Genomic DNA, 18,621 nt, shown 5'->3' on the forward strand with positions numbered 1-18,621 from the left:
GTGTGGAGAGAAAAAATGGGGCACGTCAACTGTTTGGTTACTGACATTCTTCAAAATATCTTATTTTGTGTTGAGCAGAAGAAAGAAATTCATTCAGGCTTGGAACAACTTGAGGGTGAGTAAATGATGACAGAATTACAATTTTTGGGTGAACTATCCCTTTAAGCTCTTACCATGGTTAAACTTTATTTTACAGTACATGTACTTACAGTGTAGTTACACAAGAAAGTTCTGGTAATATAAGATAACTACATGGGTTAAGGTTAGGTTTTAGGGTAGGTTCAGGGTTAGTATCTAGTTATAACCCAGTTATTGTAACGGAACAGGACTGTAAAATAAAGTGCTACTGTTATCATTGTTATTAAAACATTTTTAACTTTATGAATCACATTTATCCTTGAGGACATCCCTGAATGTCCCTATGTCCTGTTTTGTCTGAATTAGTTCCATTCTGTTCCCAAAGTGTAGCTAAGCAAACCCATCACACACACACAGGAGTCCTGGTGCTGAAGTCCACTTCTGGTTTTCCGGCCCCTCCCCTCTCAGGGTGATTAGTGTAGTAAGCCGCAGTGGGATTGGGTAAAAGAGTTAGTCTCATTACTATAAGTACAATGTGCCACTGCTCTCAGCCTGACCGTTCTGATGCTGGACAGGGGAACTTTATATGAACTACACACCCTGACGCTTATAGGAATTAAGAGACCAAAGAGAATTTCAACAGAGCAGACTTTCAGCTTCAGGATCATGCGGGAACTCAGAAGTTTGATGTTCCCCAAGACGGTTTAATTTGAAGGTTGCTCCACTATGAAGGACTCAAAGAGACATTAAGCTAGTTTGGTATGTTTGGATTGTCTCATGTCACCATGGAGATCAGGAAAGTGCATCTGAAATCCCCCGGGACATTTTTACTGACCATGATGATGTTCAAATGGGGTAAGTTCTCTCTCTCTCCTTCTGTCTCAATGCTTAGAAAACAAGATATAATATTCTATGAACATATATATTCATAAATACATATTTATAGAACATTAAGTTAACTTTAACTGAGCGACCCTGAACAATGAAAGAAGGAACTTCTTACAAGAGGCAAAAACTGAGATACTGAACATTAAAAGCTGTTGAGAACATCTTTCATATAAAATCAGGGATAGAAATAGAGTGTGATGTTTTGCTAATATTTGATTACTTCAGTGTGTTTTATTCTAAGAAAGACCAAGTTTAATTGTAGGCTTTATATCTGCTAGAGTCAAAAGCAGCAGGTAGGATGTGGCTCTACTGGTACTTTGATTTTTTTTGGGAAAACTTTACTTTTTAAAAAGGTAGATGAAAGCAAGTAAATATAATTTCATCCACAATTTAAAAAAACAAATGTATTAGTAATAAGTGTTTAGTAATGATGATAGGAGACAAAAGCGTGAGGGGGGGGGGGGGGGGGGATTTCTCTTTTGACTTGTACCTGTAAGCAGCCACCTAGCAAACACTCACAAAACTCGAGCATCATGGTAGTTTAAAAAAACTGCATGATAAGCTCTTGGTATTCATTATGTTATTTATTAGATATCATATCTTCTACACTTTAAAAAAATCCTGGGTTGTTTCAAACCCATTAGTTTAAATTTTTATTTTGAAACCCAACAGTTGGGTTTGTCTATATTTGACCCAAATATGGGTTGAAACAACTCATTGGGTTGATTTTTTTTTTCCTTTCTTCTGTTTTTTACTGACACAGAATTCCTGGCTCTGTTTCTCGCATTAGCGTTGTGATCATTTTCTGTTATTTGGGACTCCCAAAGATGTGCACTGGAGTGTAACTCGCGTCCCTCCTCCTGTCTGGAGTGGATATGACTGGTGCATGGTAGACGGTTGTATGGGGGAGGTTGCCCATCTATTTTCCCTCCCTCCCTCCATCCAGTCTGATTCTGCCCCGCTCTCAGGCCTCTGTCTGAAACAAAAAAACTTGGGGGGGTTTCCATTGTTTCCCGTTGCCATGACACCAGGGCTGAGTCATTTGGACGTTGTGTGCGGGTGGAATCTGCGTTAAGCACTTTTAACAAGCTCTGTTTACTTTTGCGTCCTGTAGGCTTAACGCTCTTTCATCTGCACGGTCAAGCTGCCTGAGTATTTAACTCTATGATGATCATATCCAGGATAATAACAAATCTAAAGTTTTGAGTTTAAAGTATTAATGATTAAAAGCAAGTATACATTTCAGTACTGAGTAATAATAATTAACGACATGTGTGTACTACAGGATTAGGATTGGGTTTTGGTTTAGGGTTTGTTGTATGTAATTATGCATAATTTATAGTTATTACTACAGTACCTACATGTGTAACAGGGACACTAAAATAAATAAAGATTATATTAAATTAATTTCTTTCTTTTTTTTTCATCTTACAGTAATAGCAATACCTGTAATAACTTATTGCTTTGGTCAATGTTGGTTTTGGTTCTAAGTGTTGTATAAAATTGAAATGCAAGGTTGGCACTTACATTAGATACACTTTGCTTAGTCAAAACTCATTGTTCTGACTCACAGATCCTGCTGTTTAGGTGTCAAATGTTGTACACAATTACAACACTGCTTCTGTAGTGTATTTACATAGTGGGAGTCAATGGGGAAATTCAGCGAGATCAACAGTGAAACTGCTCTAATGTCCTGACTGAGCTGATAGTTCATGTCAAATCACGCATGCAAATGTAACATCAAGCGTTTAGGGAAACGAGGGGGATCCTGGAATTCACATGACTTTTTCAATGAAAATGTCTACAATGGACCCTGCCCCCAACCCTAATCCTAACAAGAACACTGAGAGGGAAGAATAGATTCACATGACAAAGTCCACTGCATTCTCACAGTCAAGATTCTGCTAATAAAAGTGAGACTATACTAGCTAGAGGAGCTTGCGTTGATGCTAACATTAACAAATAACATATTTCTGTTGATCAGTGCTCAAAAATATCACCTATATAGAAGGTTCAATGAATATTTTGGGTAATAGAGTGTAACATACACTGCACGTCCAAAAAAAAAAAAAGTCACTGTTTGGATTTAGAAAGGCAAATACATAAGAGTCTATGATTGGATCATTATTGCAGTGATTATTATGCTTCTAGCATGTTATATGTTTGGCAACAGTTCTTCTAACCCTAGTTGATGGAGTATGCTTTTCATTTCTTAAACATCCATGTAGGAAGACACATCATGGCGATATTCCAGCATGAAGAAGGCACGCGCCAAAACGCGTCCGTGCAAATAAAATAAAAAGAATATATGCATAGTGCGGCCTCTCTCCTATTTTTTGTTTGTTAATCATCCAGGCCAGCACTCTTAAAGTTTATAAATATGTGCATTGAGTGAAGCCTGCTCCTATCCTCACTTACTTGATATTCCAGGATGACAATATCAGGCTCAAATTGTGAAAGAATGGTTGGGAGGGAGCATGAAGAATAGTTTCAACACATGAATTGGCACCTCTAAGTCCAGACCTTAAATTCAGTGAAAGTTTTTGCTGGAGGAGACTTTACAGAGCGCTGGACTCTTGTATTGATAATACAAGATCTTGACCAAACATTGATCCACCTCTTGATGGAAATAAATGTTGTGATGTTATTTCCATCAAGAGGTGCATACATTTTTGGTCAAGATCTAGTATATTATAGTAAATAACTAATATTATTAATAATAGTATAAACATACTTTTACTAGCTAGAGGAGGTGTTGATGCTAACATTGACATGCTTTTGTGTATTATATATATCAAATCAATTAATCATGATTAATTGCATCTAACATAAAAAAAGGACAATTTAGACAATTTACTTGTAAATAATAGCTGCTTAATAAAAAGGTTTTTACAAAATAATTTGCATATGTGCTCTTACAATAAAATCAAGCTTCACATTTCTGCATTTAAACTCTCCAGATGCTGACCATTTTTACTTAAGCAGTATCTACTACTTAACACATATTATGCCACAAATTTGGTTGATAAATCTAAAATCTTTTAAATTATAATATTATGTTTTGTTTTTTGATTTACTTGACAGAATAAAGCTAAATTATCCTTCAGAACTAATGCCAAAAGCCTTGTGTTGATGCTCATGAGGCGTAACAATCAAAAGCATCACCTATAATGTCTTAAAGGTTAAACATTTGTGTCTAGGTTTAGATTCAGGAGGGAATAAAGCTAATTAGCCAATTAGAGTCTAGAGCTAATGACAGAAATGTGCTAAGTCTGAGTTCATATTGATGCTAAGAACAACTATTTATACTCTAATATTCACAATGAGTCAAAACTATATAATTAGTCTGAAAAGTTTGATTCTTAATGTTAGAACTCCTAATTTTAGGTTCACATGAGATAATTAAGCATGCATAAGTACAAATAAACTTGCACACACCTCTCCAGGGCCTGTGAAAATAACCAGACCACAGGTTATCACAAAGTCCTGTCACACATCACACACACACGTCCCAGCTGCCCTCATTCTCTCTGTAACCCATCCGTTCCCACTCATATCTCTGGACAGATACATATTAAGGGAGTGTAATCTCATTCAGATGATCTCTCCATCTGACTGGGCCACTAACCCTGACAAATTTCACAGCCATTGTATAGACAGTTGATATCTTACCTCCAAGATCCATACAGTGTGTTACAGGGTTAACTGAAACTAAAAATACCATTAAACTAACAATTAAAACAAAAACAAAAAAACTTCTTACTTGAAATAAGATAAACATAAACTGAAATACTGTATATATGTATATATACGACAAATGACAAAAACACACAACAAAATAACAAAAACTTGACCTGGATTTCAAATATAAAAAAATAAAAACTAATTCAAAATAGTAATAGAAACTACAATAGTATCTTAATATAACTAGAATAACACTGGTGTTACACACACATACAGCTGCCATTTCCCCCACCTGACCCCTCTTAAACAATCTGTATCCCCTAAAATTGTAAAACTAACCAATCCCGCCCCTCACAGCAGGAAGTAAGACAAACAGGGATGATTGACAGTGATGTAAACAAAAGGGGAGGAGTTCTCCTTGAATGACAGTCAGTATCAGTGTTAGCAGTTTAACTCTTAGAACCTGCATGGCTAACATTCTTCCAGCGGCCTCACACAGATAACCTTAAACACTGACACAAGTAAGCCGTAGTGCTCAAGACAGATGTCAGGAGAAGGTCTCCGTCTGCCATAGGATGCCAAAGACTTCCAGATCTCTGTGAAACCTCAATGTTAAAGTCTGTATAATCAGAACCACTACACCCTGTCTCCACCTCGAACCAAAACGCGTCACATCTGGATGCTGTCCACATTCCAGCGAGATCACATTTAAGAGAATACAAATACTGAATATGAATATGAATGGAACATGGCAAGAACAAAAGGTGTTAAGCTCACATTGGTAGCAGACAGATATTGTTGCAGTATTGCAGTGGGTAAAGGCTGCATATAATTGATCAAAAGTACAGTAATATTCTGAAATATTATTAGAAATTAAAATAACTGTTTTCTATTTAAATATATTTTAAAATGTAATTCATTTCTGTGATGCAAAGCTGAATTTTCAGCATCAATAGATAGACAGATAGATAAAAATAATTACTCTCTAGAATCTCTTGCTGGCACAAGGTGTCAGAGAACTGGATTCTAAGGTTACAAATGCTGTCTGGCTTAGCAGTGTAGACTAACCTAAAGCTGTCCTGTTTTACACACACCACTCTGAGAGGATTACATTCAGCTCAGGACGTGAAGACTTTGGCCTACTCGCACCGTCTAATGAACTTTAAATTGAGTCTTTCACTGCATATGACAGAAGGTACAAATATTTCAACTGAAATTATGATGAAATTCAAGGTCTAACATGTGAGCAGACAACACAAATATTGTGAATTAAAGGTTCAGTCAGTGAGAGTGTTTAAGCACACGTGTTTGTGTGAGAGTACATACAGTACGCTAAATGAGGTACAGACTGTTTAATCCACTTTAATTTTCTGTAAACGGTACAACACAGGTTAGCAGAGGCCAAAACAGAAAGCAGATAATCAGTGTCCTTCAGTGACAGGAAGGAGTAAGTAAAAAAAGAAAACTAGAAGAGGCACTTCATGTATGTCTGCCGTCAGTGGACTGGACACTTCTGACGGGCATCATTATGCACCATCTGGCTTAGTGACCCTTCATGGCAGCGTGAGCTGGGAAATCTTCTTTACTTATCACACGATACTGACAGGAAATTACATAAGCTTTAAAAAGATCTAAGATGGTGAGAAAGACTGAAAATAAAAGGAGAGGAGAGAAGGGAGGTGGATCTGAGGTCACAGAGGTCAGAATCTCTTCGTCTCAGGGCCAAATTAGCTTAGCAGGAACTATGGAAACTGAACACTTGCTGGGTCAGTCTGAGTGGAGCTCGTTTTCCTGGGCCGGGGGTGGGGAATGAGTGCTTGTGTGGGCGTCAGACGGATCTGCATCCTACACAGTGAAACATGCTAAAATCAAAGTGTTCTTAAAATTATTTTTTGGGAACATAATCTGTGCATGGCAATTACTCCTAAAAATATCCACTCGTTTGTTTTGTTTTCTTTAGGATCGTTGTATAAGCCACATTTTAAGATAAATGTGAGTGTGTCTTACACGCTGAACTAAGATCAGTGTCTAAGCTCTCAGTTGTGTTGTGTAAGAACAGTCTGTGTGTTCTGAAACTGATAAGATGTTTCTGTTCTAAAAGTAACACTTCCATGTTGATTAAAGTGTCTGGCCAAATACATTGCAGTGGGTCCAAATGTCTGGAACTGACAATCCTGATTCAAAATCAAATTTATATCTGGAAAGAAACAAAGATTCGGGATTATGAACAATTTAGAGTAAAGGAACATTATGATGTTCTATCTTACACTAAAATTGTTATGCTGATATAGTACATGTAGTTATGCTATGTAATTTATTATGTAAATTAGGAAGTATTACATTCGAAAAATAGAAGCATTTTCGCTTGTAGTATCAGACTTTGGGAACCTATTGTCACTGCTTTTATGATCTGTACTCTGGTTGCTCCACAAATCAATACAAGTTAAGTCATGTTTATTAATTCACTGATTTAAACAATACAGATTGTTTCAAAGCAGCTTCACAATAATAGGAAAATAAGAGAATCAATAATGCAAACTTACAAAAATGTATCATTTCGCTTCAGAGGGCCTTTTTTAACCCCTGGTGCCGAATGGATTACTTTTATGATAGATGGATGCGCTTTTTGGAGCTTCAACAACTATTCACTCCCATTATAAAGCATCGAAGAGCCAGGATATTTTTTTATATAACTCCAAATGTGTTTGGCTGAAAGAAGAAAGTAATATACACTTAGGATGGCTTGAGTAAATTATGGGATCATCGTAATTCTGGGTGAACTAACCCTTTAATGTGACCTTAAAAATGTATAAGAATCAAGTTTTACCCTTGTGGGGACATTTGATTTCCACAAACATATCAAAAGTTGACACACACATACACACTTCTGAACTATATAGACCCCTTCACGCTTCACCTCATTTTCACAAAACGCTGCCCCATTCCTGCTACGCTGCCTTGCTACACACACAATGCTCAACATGTGCATACAGACACACACGCACAACACCTCATTCCTTTTGCCCATTCATTAATATCTTCCGCCTGAATTAATATTTGGGATGAAGGTCTGATCAAAGCGACATTGAGGGGGCCATTGAGGGGGCCAGGGCAGCAAAGTGGTTGAGAGAAGTTGGGGGAGTGTTTAGGGGGACGAGGGGCCCCACAAGGGTTAAGGATGGGTGGGCCACACTAATGGATCTGAATTGGATGCGCAGTGGGGGTTGAGGGTCGAGGTCATGCAGATAACAGGAATTTGGAACGACTCAAAGAGCTTTAATGCGATTGGTCGATTTGCACGAGAAAATCCACATGAATGCGTCACACCACATTCTGATCTAAAAAATACACACTCATATGCACAAGCAAAATATGCAATTTACAATACACACAAGGTCACAAATTACAGCGGATCTCTCAAATTGTAAGATTGTTTGTTATGACTAAGAAATGTTAAAAGAAAAAAAATATTCTAAATGATCAACCTCACAGATGGGCTTGGTATTTACAATGCTGACTTTCAAGAGATTCTCTCACTTTATTCCTTGGGCTCAGTCGGTCTTACCCAGGATTAAGGTTTGTGATCAACAGCCTGTTATTAACTGATGTCAGTATTACCTTTGTCTTAAATGGTATTTGTCTGTTTTTCATTTTTCAACTAAATCTTTCAAGTTTTCTGAAGAAAATGCACATGCAAAATGAATCATCACTATGTTAGTATTCTGGTATTCTTTGATGTTTGCTAAGTAGTTGCTAGATGGTTGCTTACCAGCCTAATCAAATGACCCCACCTCCAACTTTCTATGACATTATGGGCCCTAGATATCATATGTTTCTTATACAAGGTCTATGGGATTTATTTCCCAATTTTATTGACAAGACATGGACATCTATCATAAATCTGATAGCTTACAAAGTTTCAGGACATCGCTCCACTCATGTCTCTTTTATTCCATGTCTATTGGAAAAAATGGTGTAGGCCACTTCATACTTAGGCATAGGGATCTGAACAAACCCCAAGTATGATCAGTGGTAAATGGTTTCCCGTTGGTCATATGCATCAGTTAGAGGTACCATATTAAATCCTGTCTTTCTTTCTCTAGGTATATTCTGTTCCGGGTCATCTGATTTGTGTGCATCTTCTCCGTGTCAGAATGGGGCGACATGCGTAGATACAATGGATGATTACGTGTGTTTGTGTTCACGGGAAGGAGTGCGGTACATGGGGAGGGACTGTGCGGAGCTGTACAACGGTTGTGTGTTTGCCGAATGTGAAGGGTGTGTCAGTGAACTTGGCACAGAGCACTACACCTGTCCAGAGGACATCAATAAGTGTGAAAGTGGGCCGTGTCTCGGTGCCCTCTCTGAGTGTGTGGAGGAGCTGAATGGCTTCAAATGCTTGTGCCCACCTGGTTTTGGAGGAGAGGACTGCAGTCATCGCATCACAGACTGTGTTGATGAACCCTGCCTCAACAATGGCACTTGTAGACGTATAGTGGATGGATTTGAATGCACTTGTTCAGACGGTTTTCGTGGTGAGACCTGCGAAGAGGACCTGGATGAGTGTGATTCACATCCCTGTCAGAACGGTGCAATCTGTCTGGATGGGGCCAACAAGTATCACTGCTTCTGTGTACCTGGATACCAAGGACACAACTGTGAGATTGACATTAATGAGTGTGCATCAAGACCTTGTAGGAACAATGGAACATGTATTAATGGGAAAGACCGGTACCTGTGTGAATGCCTGCTGGGATATACAGGTAATCTGTGGGTGTGGGTGAACATATTATTTGCTTGATTGAAAACCTTAAGTTTCCACATTTTGTAACTGTATGCTTGGTAATAGTCTAAAGCAGGGGTGCCCAATCCTAATGCTGACAGGCAAAGGTCCTGCAAAAATTAGTTCCAACACACTAATTTTCAGGTAATCCTAGTAGATTTTAATGGCGGATTCAGATTTGTTTTATTAGGGTTGGAACTAAACTCTGCAGGACTATGACCCTCCAGAAGTATGATTGAGCACTCCTGGTCTACATGGATGTTGGCAGCAATTAATAACTGGTACGCAAGCTGTTCTTTATAGGGCATCTGATTTTTTAAGTCATGTATTGTTTTTTGTATCTCTGCAGGAGTGAACTGTGAGATGGAGATTGATGAATGCGAGTCAAATCCCTGTCAAAATGGAGCCACCTGTCATGACCTAGTGGGGTTGTACACCTGTGACTGTCTGCAGGGGTTTGAAGGTTCCGACTGTGAAACCAATATCGATGAATGTGAGAGTGATCCATGTCAGAATGGAGGAATCTGCCACGACCTTATTGATAGGTAACGGAATGCCTGACAGAGTCATGCAGATGGCATGTCCATGCACTGCACATTATTTTTTCACTTACTTACTGTGAGTAAAACAAATGTTACATGTTAGTCAGACAGTCTCTTCCTATCTAAGTGGTTGGTTATTGGCCAGAAAAAACTGTAATGCAGAGCAGATTTGTTGCTGATAGTTAAATAGCCTGATTTGGTGTGTTTGTATGCAGTTATGAGTGTGAATGTGAAGGCACTGGTTTTATGGGGGACCACTGTGAGGAGGATATTCCGGAGTGTGCATCTCATCCTTGCCAACATGGAGCTACTTGCCTAGAAGGCATTAACCACTACAACTGCACCTGTTGGCCAGGTAGATCTCCTTTATCCAAAACCGCACTCAATTCTTTCAAGTCTTTATATCCCTAACCCTAACTCTGCAACAAACTGAAACAATGTTAATGTGTGTATAGGTTTTGAAGGAGATAACTGTGAGGTGGATATAGATGAATGTGCTGATACTCCCTGTGAGAACGATGGTGAATGTTTTGAGAAGTCAAATCCAGAACTCTGGGAAACGGACTGGGAGTTCACCTACGCCACAGCCGTGGGTTACGTCTGTCAGTGCCAACCAGGATACACAGGTACCAAAAACATAAAAACAGATGTAAATGTGAAACATTACAGTAAAACAATACACAGACATTGCAACCGCTTTCATTTTAAGAAATTGTTCCAGAGTTGAACCTAACTATTTTGTGACCCAATATGTGATTAAATGGGTGGTGAAGGTTACTCAAGTAATGACACATTGTTTTACCTGAAAAGAGTTTTGTCATGCTGTTTATTTGTTTTGTTTGTTTATTTCCCCAGGAGAGAACTGTTCCGTGAACATAAACGAGTGTGTATCTGAGCCCTGTCACAATGGAGGAAGCTGTAAGGATTTGGTTAATGGATACACGTGTCTATGCCCGGAAGGGTTTGCAGGTTAGTGTTTGCATATGGGAAACTGTTCCCATGTGTATTTGTCTGTATTTTTAATTTTGTTCTGTCTTTCTCAGGCGTGGAGTGTGAGGTTAATATAGATGAGTGTGAGAGTGCCCCCTGCCTGAATAAAGGTGTATGTGAAGATGGAGTAGCTGAATACAAGTGCCAATGTGCAGAAGCTGAGGAAGGTCACCTGCCATGGGGGGGTCCCCAATGCACTGTGCAGCTGCTTGGATGCATTGAGCATGCCTGCCAAAATGGCGCCACCTGCTTGCCGTGGTTAGATGAAGAGACACATGGACATACTTGCCTTTGTCCTCCTGGTTTCTATGATGACGTATGTTCTACACCAACCACATTTTCCTTCTCGTCACCGAGGTTCTTTCTGATTGAGGTTCCACCACTCGAGCGCAGAAGGAGAGACACAGAACACAAGCACCCTCTGGGGGTTCGTATGCGCTTCCGAACCACTCTGCCGGATATGCTGCTGTTCTTTCGTGGCAATGCTGAGCTCTTCTTATCCCTAGAGATTGTTGGGGGTGAGCTGTGTGCTAAGGCAATATCTAAGGAGGGAGGGTCACTGGAGGCACAATTACCAGGGCTTGTAAGTGACGGAGGTTGGCATGAGGCAATGGTGACCATTGATGAACAGGATATCAAACTTGTGCTTCAGGTCAAAGGTCCAGACTGTGACAATCAAGTATGCAGAGCTGAAGACAAGCAACCAAATGATAATGAAACTTTCTTGCACCACGAGACGCTCACAAAGGTATATGTGGGTGGAGTACCAGAGGAGTACATGGAGCATACATTGAGTGGCCATGGCTTTTTGGGCTGTATGGAGGACCTACAGATTGATGGCCATACTGTCCTGCCCCATGATCTGGATGAGGAGGAGGAAAGTGTAGAGTTAGGCTGTATAAAGATGGAATGGTGCCAGGTGGAGCCACATCCTTGCTCTCAACAAGGGCTCTGTGTTGATCTCTGGACGAGCTACCGTTGTGACTGTTATAGACCACACTATGGACATGACTGCAGCCAAGGTGTGCATAAGCATATCCTCATACACTCAAACATTGATCTTGTAGTAATGTGTAGAGCTGGGATACTCAGCTCTGGTGCTGAAGGGCATCTGTTCTGCCAGGTTTAGCTCTAACCCTACAAAAACACACCTGAACAATCGGTAACACTTTATAATAACTGCACGCTATTAATCATTAGTTAAGCATGAGTAAACAGTTAATTCATAATTTATAAAGCATTAATAGATGTTAATAAGCAGTTTATAAATACAGCTATAAATGCTTTTTTTCTTGATTTATAAGCATATCTATAATGTGTTTAATAATTGTATTTTCATACTTTGTTAATGATTAATTAATAATTTCTAAATTAAGTATAGCATTATTTATAAAGCAGTTATTTAAGAGTCGTCAGATGTTCATAAGATCACTTAGAAAAAGTGTAAGTAAATGCAGTAAATTCAGGTAGTTATAAAGCATTTAGTAGTGGTCAGTTAACTATTTTTGTGAGCTCATCTAAAGTGAGGACTAGTTATGCCTTGTAAAGCATTTATAAAGGAGATTTAAAGACTCAGTTATCTTCTAAACAAAAATGAAACAAACACAACACAGTGATACAGAACATAGAAATATTTAACAGCCTTTAAATCTCCTTTATTAATGCTTTACAAGGCATAACTAGTCCTCACTTTAGATGAGCTCACAAAAATAGTTAACTGACCATTACTAAATGCTTTATAACTTCCCAAATTAACCCTGAATTACAGTATAAATACATGTTAATAAAGCATTTATGAACACACTAAGTAACTATTACTATATGTCTGAATAATAAGATGTATGAATGTACATTTAAATAGTTTATTAATCATTTACTTACACTTTCTTAGTAATCTTATGGACCACTGAAAACTCTTAAATAAATTGTTTAAATAATGCAATACTTCATTTAGAAATGATAAATTGATCATTAATAAAGTATGAAAATACAATTATTAAACACATTATAAATATGCTTTTAAATCAAGAATAAAGCATTTATAGCTGTATTTATAAACTGCTTATTAATGTCTATCAATGCTTCATAAATGATTAATTAACTGTTTACTAATGCTTAACTAATGATTAACAGTGTGCAGTTATTATAAAGTGTTACCCAACAAGGTAAACAAGAGGATTACTTGGAATATACAGACAAGTGTGTTTGATTCTGGTGGTACTGAAAGTCTGCAGGACAGTGGGCCTCCAGGACTGCAGTTGAATAGTTTTAAAACATTGGCACATTATCATACTTGATTTTTGTCTTTATTTCTCTTTATTTTCCAGATTTTTCCTCCTGGACATTTGGTCATGAGGACTCAAAAAGCTTTCTTCCATTTGCGCTGCTGTCTGATTTTGGCAGGAACTTTAGTGTCTCATTCTTCCTACGATCACTTAAATCAAGTGGATTATTATTTCAGCTACAAAGGGCAGGCCTTCAGGAGACAGAGGGAGATGATCCTTATTTTACCATGTACCTGGAAATGGGACGAGTACAGGTGACCTCTGTTGTGGAGTCACCCACCCTATCATCACCAGTGTTTGTCTGTAATGGAGAGAAGTCACTGCTTAAGTTGGACATACAGGAGGGTCAGGTATTCTTTAGCCATGGAGGATTGCGCTATAGGCTTGGCTCACTGCCTGACATCGAAGTTCTGAAGGGTGACATGGTGTATGTTGGTGGAGTTCCAGATGAAGAGGGTGCAACAGTTTGGGGTGGGCACTTTAAGGGATGCCTGCAGGACCTGAGACTAGACGATGTGCATCTGGAAGTGGAACCCTGGAATACTACCCTCAGTGAGACTATATATTTCTCCAGTGATGCAGAAAATGTGCTTCCTGGATGCATGAGTGATGACACATGCAAGGTATGTAAACTTCCTGTTTGAAACTTTCATTTCATCAGAACTGTTTGCAATGATAATTACATTTGGAAATAGCTGTCGTTGTGCAACTGGTTTGCAGGTGGAGCCTTGCTTGAATGGTGGAGAGTGTACAGTCACATGGAATGACTTTACTTGTTCCTGTCCACGGGATTTCACTGGAAAGACATGTGAAACCAGAGTTTGGTGTGTCAGCGACCCATGCGCAAATGGTGGACGCTGCGTGGATCTGTTGGATGGTTTTGAGTGTATGCTTATCTTGAACACCTAGCTGATATTTTTAAGTTTCTTGTTTGCTTCCTAAACATCCTATTGACAAAATATTAAAAATATTATTAATGTATAAATGTTTATAATCCGAGTAGTAAATATAAATGTATGTAAAAAATAAATAAATAAAATGTTTTTTTTTTTCTTACCAGGCATTGCTAATGCAACTTTTGACAACACACCCTTACACTACAGTGCTAAGGGATCTGTAGTTTACCCAGTGACCAATGTTACCATGGAGCTCCGTACAAGGCAGGAAAATGGTGTGCTACTTCGTGCATGGAGAGGGGTGGAACTTCTACTGGTTGGTCTGTTGGATTCAACCATTTATGTGGTGCTTCATACAGAGAACAGTGTGGAACCAGTAAAATTCACTGGACAGAGACACATTGCAGATGGAAACTGGCATCGCCTGCTCATTGCCATGGCCAACCCAGAGCATGATGCATCACAGTGGTTGGTTTTGGTGGATGGCATCATTGATGGTAGCAGTGCCCCAGTGCTTGCTGGTAGCTTAAGTTTTCTTAAAGACTTATCAAGTGAGGTTACACTGGCAGAGACGTACACAGGATGTCTAGGTGCTGTCAGAGTAGGTAAGGTGTATCTTCCATTTGTAGACAATGCTAAATCACCCCAAACATCTCGGTTTTGGCGGAGACAAGATGAGCGTGTACACATAGGGTGCTTCGGGGCTCCAGTGTGCCACTCTCATCCTTGCAGGCGTGGTGGTACATGTGTGGATCTCTTCAATTCATTTGGCTGCCAGTGCTCACCCGGCTGGGAAGGGATCACCTGCGAGAAAGAAACAGATGAGTGTGTCTCAGGACCCTGTCTCCATGGCAAATGCAAGGACAAGTTTAATGGGTTTGACTGCTTGTGTCACCCAGGATATGCTGGACCTACATGTTCGGAAAACATAAACGACTGCAAAGGATCGAAGTGTAAGAACGGGGGAACCTGTGTGGATGGAGTAAATGACTACACCTGTATCTGTCCCCCTAAGTACAGCGGAACACTTTGTCAGTGAGTTCCTACTGATCACACATTGATGCCTAGACTTGAGTCAGCCATAACTTTGACTCAATTTACAATACATACGCCCTTCCACTCTGCTGAACAGAGAACAGGGTAATAATGTGGCCTTCACATTACAACCAAATGCAAAACTGCTTGCAATTGTAAATACTAATGAACGCCAGTGGAAAAAAATTAAATAGTTCACTATCCATTTTTCCATTTTATACAGTTATTTCTTGTTTCCCCAGTTTGAATGAACCAGTGAGGCTACATCCTTATCTGTTTGGTTCTGTTTTGATCTGTTGAGAGTTTGAGCATTTGTTTGTTTGTGTTCTTGTGCATCAGGTATAACTACCCTCCTCTTAAATGTCAACTGGATTTTGAATGTGAAAATGATGGCATTTGTCATGACACTCAGTGGGGGGCAAACTGCACCTGCCTTCCAGGATTCACAGGAGACAGGTGGAATTAACACTTACATCCTTGTCCAATAGAAATAAATTGAATATACAAATACTGATATAGATGACTAAGTGTTCACGTTTTCCCCCCCACAGATGTGAGAGAGAAATGGATGAGTGTGCATCTAGCCCATGTCTAAACGGTGGATCGTGTCTGGATCGGCTGAACCAGTTTAAATGTTTGTGTCCAGCAGGATTCAGTGGCCAGTTCTGTGAAACAAATGTAAGTAAACACGGGGTATAATAATAAGCATACAATTTAGGAGTGAAAATAAGAATGCAAACTAGTTCAGTAGTGTTGATTGTTAATTTGAAAATAAGAATGCAAACTAGTTCAGTAGTGTTGATTGTTAATTGTATACCTGCCAACAACAACAATTTGAATCTCTCTCTGCAGAAGCAGGCTCAACAAGATCATATACCATGGCTGGCGATTGCAGTACCATTGGTATGTGGCTGTATCCTCTTGGTGGCTATTGGTCTCATTTTCATGTTGATGACAGCACGCAGGAAACGGCAATCAGAAGGAACTTATTCCCCAAGCCATCAGGAAGTTGCAGGTGCACGCCTGGAGATGGATAGCATGCTGAAAGTACCACCTGAAGAGCGTCTAATTTGAGACACGTAGATAAGGTGACAAAAACAGATGTAGACAAGGGGGCTCTTATATGATCGGAGTGACTTTATAAAACTAAACTCAACCTTTCCAAGACCATGTAGTATTATGGAGCTACAATAATAAGCAAGTTCTACATCAAACAAGCAATCTAAAAATGTACTGTCATACAAATAAAGAGAAAATTTAAAATGAGAAGTCATTAAATATGGTTGATCTTTCACCATAGATTTTGTCAAGACCAACAACTCTGGAATTTAACCAGCAACTCTCTCAAGTCTAGTTGAACTTGAACGTTATAATTCTTTACCTCACGTCATAATATGCCTGAACGACTTTGACAAAGTGTCAAACAGGCAAAAATATGAGTTAACATTCTCCCCACACTGCCCCAGCATTTAAAATCTTTAACAAATCCCTCTCAAAGATAAACGCTGCAACTAGTGCTAATGATGGAGAGAGCACCATTTTGAAAATATTTTTTTCCACAGCATTTGAATGTACAAGGTATGATATTTGTAGCAAGACTGTTGTGTTAACTAGCTACTATTTCTGCTGTAGGCAACACTGGATATGATAATTGACACTAAGGAATGTGGCTTCATATTCATAGGGGAACAACAAACTTACCCTTTTAGGCCCTGTTTACACCTGGTATTAAGATGTGTTTTGGTCGATCGGATCACAAGTAGACAAGGGAGACACATTCCTGTTTACACCTGGTGTTTTAATCCATCTCTTTTGTCCACTTTCAACCACTTCTGTCCTGACCTTTTTTTTTTTATGGGGGGTCTATGGGTGGGTAAATATATGGGCTTTTTCAGATCTTTCAGATCTTATAAACGAAATAAGCTTGTGCACTTTACAAATGAACATAAAAGGGGATGGCAGAAAAACAATGGAGAGCATCAGCTTTCTTTTTTGATCTGATAGCTGCAAGACCACACCAAACGCTGTGAATGTGTGTTAAAAATCAGGAGGGAACAATGAGTTTGGTACGTTTATCGTCTTCAAACCAAAATGAAGTCTTCTTCAGCTGACAAAGTTTAAATCCTTTTGTGGTTGTTCAAACACATTTGATAACATGAGTGTTTACACTACGAAAAGCAATCCGCAAGAATGCGTTTTCAAATACCTCTGGAAGTGTTCAAAAGTAAACAAGCGCAAAATGTTTTAGACCCGGTTTACACCTGTATTTAGCATCGTCCACTTGTGATCGGATTGATGAAAATGCTTAATACAAGGTGTAAACAGGGCCTTAAAGTAATAAAATGTATTTATATTTTGCTTTGGGGCATAACTTTTTAAGCATTGTTGCGTTCACATCGTGTCAGAATTACTCTAATTACGCATTTGATAACAAAAAACTATCCACTTTGTCTTTGTTGAGCACATTTCTGTCATAAACCAAAAAGATTACAGTTAATGCGAGTTAGTTTATATTTGATATGCCATTTTATTTTAGCCAATAACCTGCACTTTCACTATTCAATATTTGAGACAACAAAGAGAAATAAATTAATGTAGTGATTACATGTTTTTGCTATCATTGACAAAGCTGCATATGGAGTCACAAGAAAAATAACTAAGTAGAATCTGAGCAGTAATCTTGTAATTATGGTAATTCCAGCAAAACTGTGAATGCAGCATAATCTGATTGAGACCGTTATTGGAAAAACTGTGAACCTTTTACTGTTTGACAATCACCGCACTTCACTTTTTTTTGGGGGGGGCGTTTATACACATACCAGTGTGAGACTACTAAAGATACAAACACCAAACTTAATGTTTATACATGCTTACCTCTGAAATACACATGCAAACATGACGCCGTGAGTGGTAAAATACAATTCTGCCTGTGTATGAAGATAAAAAAGAGAGATGAGATGAACATAAGAACAATGCTGTATGCTGACATTTGCTAATGCCTAAATGCTGTAAAAACTGAGGGAATGCAAGTTGCATTAATTTTACAAGTTGTATGTATATGTTGTAAATTGTGGCTATAATTTGTGTTTTCTTGTCTGTTGTATATCAATCTGGCTTCCTTCATGCTTAGGAATTACTAAAACTAAAAAAGTACAGTGTGAACTGTAACATCAACATAGGAATATATTTTTTGTAATTTGTAAATGTGCAAAAACTGTTTAATAAAGGTGTTTGAGATTAAATGTGTAAATGGAGTAAAGGTAAGATCCATAATTGTTTGTGCTTGACTAAGATTTCATAACTTTTGCTTATAATTAGCAGCACTTAACATGTTAAACACCCCTAAAATATTATACATATCAATGTATATTTATTTATTTAATATACATTCTACAGGGAATGAGAATGATTAAAAATAAATAAATGGGAGCAAAACAAAT

General features: G+C 38.5%; 1 protein-coding gene and 2 long non-coding RNA genes across 5 annotated transcripts; 1 reads left to right on the forward strand and 2 right to left on the reverse strand.

Annotated features, from left to right (window-relative positions):
* The first annotated feature begins 612 nt into the window (after positions 1–612).
* On the forward strand, positions 613–18,431 carry crb2a (crumbs cell polarity complex component 2a). The gene is made up of 13 exons (XM_077194188.1): positions 613–933; positions 8,754–9,413; positions 9,783–9,978; positions 10,191–10,330; positions 10,431–10,601; positions 10,831–10,944; positions 11,019–11,987; positions 13,293–13,873; positions 13,971–14,136; positions 14,311–15,181; positions 15,521–15,637; positions 15,733–15,859; positions 16,034–18,431. Exons 1-13 carry the CDS (start codon positions 840–842, stop codon positions 16,253–16,255), a joined length of 4,428 nt encoding a protein of 1,475 aa, XP_077050303.1. The 5' UTR covers positions 613–839; the 3' UTR covers positions 16,256–18,431.
* LOC143698249 (uncharacterized) lies at positions 6,567–12,120 on the reverse strand. Of its 2 annotated transcripts, XR_013187260.1 has the most exons (4): positions 11,138–12,120; positions 9,386–10,575; positions 9,060–9,287; positions 6,567–6,847 (listed from the first exon to the last, which is right to left on the reverse strand). It is a non-coding gene; the product is annotated as an uncharacterized LOC143698249 (long non-coding RNA). The 2 variants fall into 2 exon arrangements; XR_013187254.1 differs by having other exon boundaries at positions 9,386–12,120.
* LOC143698233 (uncharacterized) lies at positions 13,165–16,242 on the reverse strand. 2 transcript variants are annotated; one of them, XR_013187243.1, is made up of 4 exons: positions 15,999–16,242; positions 15,062–15,846; positions 14,308–14,950; positions 13,165–14,197 (listed from the first exon to the last, which is right to left on the reverse strand). It is a non-coding gene; the product is annotated as an uncharacterized LOC143698233 (long non-coding RNA). The 2 variants fall into 2 exon arrangements; XR_013187237.1 differs by having other exon boundaries at positions 14,308–15,846.
* Positions 18,432–18,621: the final 190 nt, after the last annotated feature.

The sequence above is a fragment of the Siphateles boraxobius genome, unplaced genomic scaffold (assembly GCF_051911475.1).
Source record: "Siphateles boraxobius isolate OS27281-9 unplaced genomic scaffold, OSU_SipBor_1 11, whole genome shotgun sequence".
Taxonomy (NCBI): domain Eukaryota; kingdom Metazoa; phylum Chordata; class Actinopteri; order Cypriniformes; family Leuciscidae; genus Siphateles; species Siphateles boraxobius.

Coding starts and splice junctions, on each gene's coding strand:
- crb2a (XM_077194188.1), top strand. CDS start 840: ATGTTTGGATTGTCTCATGTCACCATGGAGATCAGGAAAGTGCATCTG. Junction 934..8,753: donor CATGATGATGTTCAAATGGG/GTAAGTTCTCTC, acceptor TTCTTTCTCTAG/GTATATTCTGTTCCGGGTCA. Junction 15,182..15,520: donor TACAGCGGAACACTTTGTCA/GTGAGTTCCTAC, acceptor CTTGTGCATCAG/GTATAACTACCCTCCTCTTA.